Source organism: Eretmochelys imbricata, chromosome 26, assembly GCF_965152235.1.
Source record: "Eretmochelys imbricata isolate rEreImb1 chromosome 26, rEreImb1.hap1, whole genome shotgun sequence".
NCBI classification, from domain to species: domain Eukaryota; kingdom Metazoa; phylum Chordata; order Testudines; family Cheloniidae; genus Eretmochelys; species Eretmochelys imbricata.
The window spans coordinates 14419945-14431015 of record NC_135597.1 but is presented as its reverse complement, the minus strand read 5'-3'; the positions used below and the strand labels follow the sequence as shown (position 1 = coordinate 14431015).

The 11071-nt window shown below is 62.1% G+C and overlaps 1 protein-coding gene across 1 annotated transcript; it reads right to left on the bottom strand.

The window, feature by feature from the left end:
• Nucleotides 1–6863: 6863 nt before the first annotated feature.
• Nucleotides 6864–8480, bottom strand: ITPRIPL1 (ITPRIP like 1). The gene has a single exon (XM_077805925.1). It carries the CDS (start codon nt 8478–8480, stop codon nt 6864–6866), a length of 1617 nt encoding a protein of 538 aa, XP_077662051.1.
• Between the last annotated feature and the right edge of the window lie 2591 nt (nt 8481–11071).

The window sequence follows — 11071 nt, the reverse complement described above, 5'->3', positions numbered from 1 at the left end:
CACCTCCTCCCCCCCAGCTCCTGGGAACACCCCCCCCCACCACCAGCCCCCCAGTCAGCCCCTCCACCCGCCCTGGGACACCTCCTCCCCCCCAGCTCCTGGGAACACCCCCCACCACCACCAGCCCCTCAGTCAACCCCTCCACCCGCCCTGGGACACCTCCTCCCCCCCAGCTCCTGGGAACACCCCCCACCACCACCAGCCCCCCAGTCAGCCCCGCCAACTGCCCCAGGACACCTCCTCCCCCCCCAGCTCCTGGGAACACCCCCCCCACCACCAGCCCCCCAGTCAGCCCCGCCAACTGCCCCGGGACACCTCCTCCCCCCCAGCTCCTGGGAACACCCCCCACCACCACCAGCCCCCCAGTCAACCCCTCCACCCGCCCTGGGACACCTCCTCCCCCCCAGCTCCTGGGAACACCCCCCACCACCACCACCACCAGCCCCCCAGTCAGCCCCGCCAACTGCCCCAGGACACCTCCTCCCCCCCCAGCTCCTGGGAACACCCCCCCCACCACCAGCCCCCCAGTCAGCCCCGCCAACTGCCCCGGGACACCTCCTCCCCCCCAGCTCCTGGGAACACCCCCCACCACCACCAGCCCCCCAGTCAACCCCTCCACCCGCCCTGGGACACCTCCTCCCCCCCAGCTCCTGGGAACACCCCCCACCACCACCAGCCCCCCAGTCAGCCCCGCCAACTGCCCCAGGACACCTCCTCCCCCCCCAGCTCCTGGGAACACCCCCCACCACCACCAGCCCCCCAGTCAGCCCCGCCAACTGCCCCAGGACACCTCCTCCCCCCCCAGCTCCTGGGAACACCCCCCCCACCACCAGCCCCCCAGTCAGCCCCACCAACTGCCCCAGGACACCTCCTCCCCCCCCAGCTCCTGGGAACACCCCCCACCACCACCAGCCCCCCAGTCAACCCCTCCACCCGCCCTGGGACACCTCCTCCCCCCCAGCTCCTGGGAACACCCCCCACCACCACCAGCCCCCCAGTCAGCCCCGCCAACTGCCCCAGGACACCTCCTCCCCCCCCCAGCTCCTGGGAACACCCCCCCCACCACCAGCCCCCCAGTCAGCCCCGCCAACTGCCCCAGGACACCTCCTCCCCCCCAGCTCCTGGGAACACCCCCCACCACCACCACCACCACCAGCCCCCCAGTCAGCCCCGCCAACTGCCCCAGGACACCTCCTCCCCCCCCCCAGCTCCTGGGAACACCCCCCCCACCACCAGCCCCCCAGTCAGCCCCACCAACTGCCCCAGGACACCTCCTCCCCCCCCAGCTCCTGGGAACACCCCCCACCACCACCAGCCCCCCAGTCAGCCCCGCCAACTGCCCCAGGACACCTCCTCCCCCCCCAGCTCCTGGGAACACCCCCCCCACCACCAGCCCCTCAGTCAACCCCTCCACCCGCCCTGGGACACCTTCCGCCCCCCAGCTCCTGGGAACACCCCCCACCACCACCACCACCACCACCACCAGCCCCTCAGTCAACCCCTCCACCCGCCCTGGGACACCTCCTCCCCCCCCAGTCAGCCCCGCCAACTGCCCCGGGACACCCTCCCCCCCCCAGCTCCTGGGAACACCCCCAACCCCTCCACCCGCCCTAGGACACCTCCCCGCTCCTGGGACTCCTCCTCTCTCCCCCCCAGGCCCCGGCTGCGCCGAACCGCGCTCGCTGGGGGCGGGGCCTCCCCGTCCGCTGCCGCGCGCCCGGCCCGGCCGACTTCCTCCGCTTCCCGGTTTGAATCGGCCCGCGCGCAGACTGCGCAGGCGCGGCGCGGGTGACGTGAGCGGCGGCCGGGGGCGGGGCGACCCGCTGGGGAGGATGAACGCGGACGGGGGCCGAGAGGGCCCGGGGGCTGCCCTACCCCGAGCGACTGCGCCTGCGCCTGCGCCTGGGGGGGTCCCGGGCCTGGCCGCTGCGTCCGGCAACGGGGGGGCCGGGCTGGCGGGGGGCTGCGGATCGGGAGTGGGGGGCCCCGGCGGAGCTGGGGGGCAGGGCCGGGCTGGCAGGGGGCTGCGGGGCAGGAGTGGGGGGCCCCGGCGGAACTGGGGGGGCGGGGCCGGGCTGGCAGGGGGCTGCGGGGCGGGAGTGGGGGGCCCCGGCGGAGCTGGGGGGGCAGGGCCGGGCTGGCAGGGGGCTGCGGGGCGGGAGTGGGGGGCCCCGGCGGAGCTGGGGGGGCAGGGCCGGGCTGGCAGGGGGCTGCGGGGCGGGAGTGGGGGGCCCCGGCGGAGCTGGGGGGGCAGGGCCGGGCTGGCAGGGGGCTGCGGGGCGGGAGTGGGGGGCCCCGGCGGAGCTGGGGGGGCAGGGCCGGGCTGGCAGGGGGCTGCGGGGCAGGAGTGGGGGGCCCCGGCGGAACTGGGGGGGCGGGGCCGGGCTGGCAGGGGGCTGCGGGTCGGGAGTGGGGGGCCCCGGCGGAGCTGGGGGGGCAGGGCCGGGCTGGCAGGGGGCTGCGGGTCGGGAGTGGGGGGCCCCGGCGGAGCTGGGGGGGCGGGGCCGGGCTGGCAGGGGGCTGCGGGGCGGGAGTGGGGGGCCCCGGCAGGGCAGGGCCGGGCTGGCAGGGGGCTGCGGGTCGGGAGTGGGGGGCCCCGGCGGAGCTGGGGGGGCGGGGCCGGGCTGGCAGGGGGCTGCGGGGCGGGAGTGGGGGGCCCCGGTGGAGCTGGGGGGCGGGGCAAAGTCTGCGCCCTGCCCTCCCACCGCCCCCCAAGGTGGACTTTGCTAACTAAGTGTTCCTGATTTCAGTGCTAATAAGCTCTGTTCTGTGCTGTGTTCCTGGTGACTAATACACCTGTGTTACATGCTGGCTGAGAGTCACTGCAGAGGTGGGGTGCAGGGCCCTTTGGGGGCATGTGGGGCTTCCCCAGGTGCCCCATCCAGGGCGATTCACTACGGGGAACTCATGGGGTGAACCGGGGGTCCTAGGAAGTGCTGAAGCCAAGAGCATGCCCTGAGGGGAGAAGTTGCCCCAGAGTCCTGTCTGACTTCACTCCAAACTGTTCTAGAGCACCGAGCCTGGAACGCCGGGCCACCACCCCGGCCCTGTAACCTGGGGTGCCTTATAATACCTTGCTGAGATAGCCTTCAACCTGGACTGCTTACAACCAGTCTCCAGCACGCCAGTCACTCCCAGATAGGTGTGTAACTGCAGCCTGCCAGTCACATCTTGTCTCTCACCAGCCTCAGTTATCTTGCAGAGTGACCCCAGCACATTCCCAGTCCCAGATTTTCTCCCCGAAATGTATGTCCTGTGCTGGTCAGCCCTCTCCTGGACAGTCCAAATCTGTTAAGTCTGTTATTCCTTTAAGGGAATAACATACACTAGTCTGTTCTCTTAAACTGACTCAGCATGCTTGGGGAGTCAGGTGTAGAGACTGTGATGGGCAGGGAGAGAGATGTTGGGGGGTGGGTGCCTGGGGGTGTTTGCTGTTCCTTTTTATCATTTCAGTCCCCCCCCCCCCCCCCGGAAAAATATTTCCAGCAGAGAACCAGGAGACAGAGAGTCAATCTGGAAAGATGTTCCCTGCTGGTTTTTGAGCTTCCTTTGTTTTCCTTTCCTGCTCGGTGACTCTGTTTAGTGTTTAAATGCACAGCAAGGCAAGCACACATCCCTTTGGTTAGGACAGACCTGTTTGCTGACTTCTGCCTGGGCAGGGCTGTGGGGTTTGGAATGCTTGTTAATAACACCACACTGCTGGGGAATCTTATAACTCCCCAGGCAGTGTTGCCACAAATATTTTATCAGGCCAACACTGACCAACAAATTATGAGGTTTCAGATGATACCTTACAAGGCATACCTTGTACAAAGATTATTACACTAGTGGTTAGGGTATGATCACAAGTGTGTGTTCCATCACAATCTGGTACTGATGGAGGAGTTAGGATATCATGGGAAGGATTTTCTGACAGGGGCATCAATATATTGCGGGGGAGGGAGATGTTTGGTGGCAGTGAAAGCATTGGGATACCTGGGGGAGCAGGTTTCTCTGGGGGGCCATCAGACTGTTGGGGTGGAGGGGGTCACCGGCAGAGGTGTTGGGATATCGGGGAGGGGTGTTTGCCAGTGGGGGCATTTGGGGGACAGGGACTTTGCCAGCAGGGCAGCGGGAAGAGGGGAGGATGTTGCCAGCAGAGGTGTCAGGCTATGTGGGGAGAAGTGAATCACCAGCAGGGATGATGGGATATTGCGAGGGGGGTGGCGTGGGGATAGCACAAAACGAAGCATAACAATCTGGGTTATCCCAGAGGCTACTCCATGTGCTGGGCTCCATCTTTGGATAGGTGGAAGGGCAAGATGGAGCACGCAGCTAGTGTTAAGGGGGACCCAAGCGTGTCGGTGTCCATAGGTGCTGGGGGGTGATTTGGTTTTGATGAAGGCTGTTGTGATAAATTGGGCTTTCAAATTTACCCCGAGTGTGAGTTCAACTGTAAAAAACAAGAGTGAATTTATAAGACGTGACAACTGCCTATTGTAACAGACGTCGCTGGGTGAAAGTCCGAAAGGGAGACAGACAGACTGAATTAGTCCCGACCCAGAGGCCTCCTGATACAACTCAAGGACTGTGTTACGATCATGCCTGGTAACAAGAAAAGTGTGGAATCGGAAACCAGAGAACCAGAATGGGTGAGTTGAAACTAATTGGCGGAGAAAATAATGAAGTGACGGGTTACTCCGCCCAGCACTCCCTTTGTGGGGCCTTACAGAGACTTTGGGGAGAAAAATTGGCTACTAGAGCGCGTTCACCAGCATGGCTGCCACCCCACCATCTCCTGGGACTGTGGGACGTCATCATCCTGATCTTGAACGATGTCCTGATCAGACGGGGCCAGAGAGCGGGACCCAGACGACATCACCACTCCGCCGGCTCCAGCTGACTCCCAGCCACCACCTGGGGTGTGAAACTTTGTCTCGCTCTCTCCAGCCCATGTGTCCTTTTCTTTCCCTCCCTTTGCTCATCTCTTTGCTAGCCCTCTCCTTTTTCCTTCTGCCTCACAAGAGTCTGGCTTAGCCAGCCAAGCCTGGATATTTCGTAGCACTGCTGTAAACCTGTGACTAGAGAGGCAGCGAAAAGCTGGTCCGAGTTTGCCAGGCCTTGAAGTGGCTGATCAGAGGGTGGGCTGGGCCGGGGCTTTTCAGCAGGGAGGTTGCAAATGAGAGTCACACCAGAGACAGAAGCTGCATTTTCTCTCTGTGCTGTTCTTTTCTCTCCCCTTTTGTGGGTTTGTCGTCTTAGGAAATGGGATCAGACTTCAAGAGCAGCAGCAAGGACGGCTCCAGCTCATCTCCACTAGCTTCTCCTCTTTTCCCAAAAGGACAGTTCTTGCCGTCACAGGTGCCGGCTCAGCCCCCTCTCTGCCCCAGGCCCTGGCCCCACTCCACCCCCTTGCCCCACCTCTTCCTGTTCCACCCCAGGGCCCGCCCCACTCCACCCCTTTCCCCAAGGGCCGCCCTCCACCCCCCTCTTCCTGCCCAGTTCTCCCCGGAGTGTGCCCCATCCCTGCTCCTCCCCCTTCCTCCCAGTGCCTCCTACATGCCATGGAGCAGCTGATCGTGGTGGGCAGGAGGCGCTGGGAGTGAGGGGGAGGAGTTGATCAGCGGGGCAGACGGGAGGAGCTATGGGGGTGGGGGAGAGCTGTCTGCGGGTGGATGCTAAGCACCCACTACTTCTTTTCATGAGTGCTCCAGCCACAGAGTCAGCACCTATGATTGCCCGTCGTTGTTACCGTCTAAGAGACTGTCAAATGGGGGGTTTTCCTCCTAAAACCTCTCTCCGGCCAAAGGGAAAGGGAACAAGGGATTTAGTTCAAACAGACGTTTGCAGAAGGAGGCAGAGGGCTTGGCCATGTGCTGGAAATTGTAGTTGTGAGACATGAGGGCCCAGGCCTTGCCTTACTTCTTTGCATTTCAAAGGCTTTAACTGCATTTCAAAGGCTTTCCGTCTTTTCTGTATCTTTAGTAAATGGTTAAAATGTTTCCAGGTGGGTTTGCCTGGTATGGAGCAGGCTGAGGTCTCTGCAAACAAAACCTGTTAGACCCTGGACAGTGACTGGGTTACGTCAACACCTTTGGTCCATATAGTCCATCCAAATTCCTACAACAGACTCAGCAAGCTTGGGGCGTCAGTGGAATACGTTTGGAGGGAGGGGGTCGTTTCAGCAGAGATTCAGTCATAGAATCATAGAAGATTAGGGTTGGAAGGGGCCTCAGGAGGTCATCTAGTCCAACCCCCTGCTCAAAGCAGGACCAACCCCAGCTAAATCATCCCAGCCAGGGCTTTATCAAGCCGGGCCTTAAAAACTTCTAAGGAAGGAGATTCCACCACCTCCCTAGGTAACCCATTCCTGTGCTTCACCACCCTCCTAGTGGAAAAGTTTTTCCTAATATCTAACCTAAACCTCCCCCACAGCAACTTGAGACCATTGCTCCTCGTTCTGTCATCTGCCACCACTGAGAACAGTCTAGATCCAAAGTGATGGGGTTGGGTTTCTAACCATAGAGATTTGTCAACGCTTTTATTTGAACCAGTAGAGCAAAGCCCTTGAGAACGGACGTACATGCGTAAAAAAATACTGGAGCGTTTCTGGGACCAGGAAGTTTGTCTGACTTGGCTTTAAATGTATAGCGCCTTCTGCATGCCCTCTGTCCCCAGGTCTCTCCATGCCCGGGGCACACAGGGTGGCATCTCCGGCAAACCCCGATGGCCCTGCCCCGGCTCAGCAACGCTGTTCTGGCTCCACTCCGGTATCAGTGGCATGGTCTGACTCCCACTAGTGATTCTGTGCTGTGGATGATGGGCGAGGCTATCAGACCCACAGTATAATGGGCTGCTCAGTGCCGCGGACCCACACTGTCTTGCTACTTGCTGCGCTGTGGGAGTAGTGCCCTGACTTGCTCCATTATTTCCAAGAACTCGCTCAGTGCCTGGGCGTGAGCAGCAGGCTTCAGTGCCAGGAGCTGGAAGAGGTTGAGTGGCTCGGCATTCCGGCAGGCCTTGGGGACAGGGATCTGGTTGGGCAGGGCGCTGTTTCCGATCAGGAAGTGGTAGAGGCATTTCTCCTCCAGGCCACGGTGCAGGTAGGAGAGGGTGTCCCGTAGCCTCTGAGCTAGCTGCTCCGGGCGCCATTCCGACAGCGGCAGGAGGAGCAGGAGGTGCATCAGGGCGGTTTTGAAGTGGTAGGTGGTGAGGACCCTGTTCTCCAGAGTGGGCAGCCTGCATTCCTTGAGGTGGATGAGGATCTGCAGGCATTTCAGGTGGCAGCTGTCCTGTGGGGCGTACCTGCTCACCAGCTGGAAGAACAGCATTTCCTGGACAGCAAAGGTCTCTACCCAGACTGTGCTGCTCAGGTGGCCCGTCTCAGCCCCGTGGCTGGCCAGGAAGACCAGAGAGTCTCCCTGTTGCACCCCGAGTATGATCTCGATGCAGAGGGCCCTCCCGGACTCGTAAGCCAGCCTGAGCTTGCAGGAGGAGGCGGAGGGCTGGGCCGCGAGCTGGAAGCTGTAGTTGTGAGCCATGAGTGCCCAGGCCTGGCCTACCAGACTGTGGAACCAGAGCATGGTTTTCCCCACGTCCAGGTGGGAGCTGGAGCACAAGATGTGCACACGGAAGGGCCCCTGCTCGTCGTCACTCAGGTCTTCCTCGGCATGGTGCAGGAAGCACAGCACGTCCCCCAGCAGCCTCTCCCGCTTGCACACGCACTCCAGCTCCACCACGATGCGGCCATGCTTCTCCCGGGCACCCTCCGCATTCTCCATCTCCAGGCGGAAGGAATGCCCCTGGGGGGCCAGCAGGGGCACGAGCACCCGGTAGGCCTTGGGGTCCCTATGGGGGCACCAGCCTTCAAAGGTGCTGGCCACGCCAATGCAGTTCTCCAGCTCTGGGAGGAAGGTCTGGTAGGTGAGGACTCGGCAGGCCTCCAGCAGGGTGTTCACCAGGCCTGCCACAAACTCACAGGTGCTGGCCAGGTCCTTGGACACTCCCTGGAGGTGTTGGTCATAAAAGTGCTCCAGGGCCGCTCTGTCTGGGAAGTCGGGATGCTGGGTGCAGGAGCCCCTGGGTGCTGCTTCGGCATCGTCCTCCTCCTCCTCGCTGCTGACATCCTCGCTGCTGGAGTCGTAGCTGGACTCGGGCTCCATGCTTGGCCTGCAGAGCTCAACGAGCAGGATAATGACCAGCACCCCGTAGTGCCACCCATCCCAGGCCACGTCGTCGGGCCCCTGCTCGGCCGCCACCCTCAGCGCTGTGGCCTCCTCCTCCCCCTGGCTCTGGTTTGGCTCCAGGCTCCGGCGTGGGCCCGGCCTCTCCTCGTGGTTCCTCTGCTCAAACTCCAGCTGCAGGCGCGTCATCTCCAGGGCCAGCCGCTGCTCCTGCTCCTGCACCCGCTGCACCGTCGCCGGGTCCTGCTTGTCGCTGACCATCAGGGGGTGGTGCACGATGGCCAGCACCGCCAGGAAGAGCAGGCTGCCCACAGCCATGCCCTGGAGGAGGGGAGAGAAAACCACTCAGGGGGGCGTAGCGGGGAAAGGATCGGGAAGGGGCATCGGCTCCCCCCCATCTCTGCCAGAGCTTTGGGCAGCACCCCGAGGTGCTGGCTGAGCGCTGCACAAGCCGTACTGGGAGAGCACACGGCCTCCTCCACAAGGCACAGCAGGCCTGGAGCCGGCGTTTCCCTCACCCCGCGCCCCGGCCCAGGCTGGGACGGGGAGAGGGTAGTTCCTTCTCCCATGGGTGATCTGGGGAGTGGGCAAGCCTGGGGGCTCTGAAGGAAGGAGAGAGGGATTTGGTGTCTAGGGGCAGGAAGCTGTGAAGTTAGTGGGGTTTGGGCCCCTAGGATGGGTCAGGAGGATGGATGGAAGGTGGGGTATCTAAGGTCTAGACCTGGGGCTTGGGGGCAGGTTGCTTGTACTGCTGGGGTCGTAGGGAAATGTGGGGGTCAAATTCTAGGTGCATCAGCCAAGCTGGCTCTGAGGCATAGGTGGGATTTTCTCTCCTGTCTGGTCCTGAATCTGCAAATTGGTTTGATACCAGCCTGAGTCTGACCACGGGTCTCTGCCCAGCCACATCTTCGGGCTATATCGTTTGGAAGCTAATTGCTGCCAAATTAGGAAAGTCGGAATAGTCCACTGGAGTCCACGGGATCGGGATCTAAACAACTCCCTGACGTGGGGGAAGCTTGGAGTCCACCCCAAACCCCCCAGCCCTGAGTCTCATGTAGCCCCACTGGAGCTGGAAGCTGAGCGCTGTCTCATTGCCTTGGGGAGCTGCGTTCTGCCAATTTCCTCTCTCTGGAATCAGGGCCGGCTCTAGGGTTTTGCTGCCCCAAGCTGAAGTGGGGCTGGGGCTCGCAGGCGACGCTGGAAGGGGTGGGAGTGATGTCCCCTTCTCCCAGCGCCTGCAGGGGCTTTCCCCCCCCTCCCCAGCCGGGCCACAGAGAGAAGCCCCGAGATAAGGGGTGGCACAAGGCCGCGCAGCAGCCAGGGCGCAGATGAGACGGTGCAGCCCCGGCTCCCCGGCGGGACTCGCCCTCTCCTCCCCAGGGAGCGGCTGGGCCCTGGCTGCTCAGCATCCCGGGGCTGGGGCTTCCTTTTTCCACTGTGGCCGGGGGCGCGGTGCCCTCGCCCTGTCTAAGTGGCACAGCTCCGAGAGCACCACTGCCCCAAAAAAACAGGGTAGCCGGAACGCCGCCCCTGGAAATGCACCGCCCCCAGTACATGCCCGCTTTGCTGGTGCCTAGAGCCGCTCCTGGAACCGCAGGGCCATCGTCAGCTGGGTACAAACGGGTCAGATCGTCCCGCCTCTCCCTTAGAGTGTGGGTCAGTGACCCCAGCTCCAACGCAAAGTGCTTTCAAAGACAATTGGCCCCTTAGTCGTAGGGCTGGAATTTATAGTGAGACCAAAGAAATCCAGATTGCGGACAGGCAGCATCTGGGCCGCTTGCAGTTAAGTAATTCTGCCCACTCCCAAGCTTAGGAAAGGCTAGTTACTAACTAGCCATTAAGGCCACTGATTGTGGGGACTTCATTTCTGAGCACGTGGCCTGATGCCCAGAAGTACGGCGCACCCACCACTCCTGTTCGCATCCCAGGGAGCGGCAAACTCAGGCCTGGTTGTCTCAAGCTGGGCACTTCAAATTAGGGACAGCTCTTGGCAATTTGGTCCAATGCTTCTAAGGACTTCCTCAAGGAACGTGCTCCAGCAGCCAGGATGCTTCCCCAAGTCCGTGTTCGCTGCTCCGAGCTTTGCCTCCGGGCTCCCCCTCCATCCGCCTCCACCCAGCCTCTCCATACTCACTCTGAGGATGCGTCACACTTTGGAAGGGGGGGTGCAGCTTAAGCCAGGGCTGGCCCATGCTACAACCCTGCTAAGAGCAGCCCTCCAGGGCATTGCACTGGCTGGCCCGCTGACACCAACCACCTTCCATTGTTACCCACTCTCTGTGAAGTCACACCGGCCAGAATCCCTTTAAAGGGGCAGCGCACAAATGCTCCACGTGTGCCCTGCAATGTCAGGCCCTCAGCCGCCTCCCTGCCGTTGCCATTGCCCAGCTTGGGGAGATCCCAGCAGAGAGATGTGACAGATGGGAACTGGAGCAGGGCAAAGCAGGTGGGATGACTTGTGACCAACTTGAAGCTGGGCTAGGCTCATCCGTGCAACATTTCCCTCAGTCTGAGCAGCTCTGAGCAAAGCTAGCCAGAGCAGTGGCAGGAGCTGGATTTTGAGCAAGTCTGGATCGGAAGATCGTACCAGCTGGAAAACATGCAGAAGCCCATGATTGTTTGGTCCATCTGTAGCAGTTTCAGATGAGCTACGCTGAGGGGAGAAAGGGCGACTGGCATAGTTGGGGCCCAGTATCCAGTAAAGGGCCGTCTGGTTGCCCTTGATTTTGCTCTCTGTCTTTGCTTTTCGCTCTGCTCTGTCACTGGCTTCCCCTGGCTCCTGCCCTATCTCTTCTCAGTCTCTCCTAAGCAGGACACAAACCCAATAACAGCTAGGCATTGCTGATCGTTACTGGCAGCGTAGCGACCCCAGCCATTGGCCATTAGCGGGCTTTGAACCCAGCACCCAA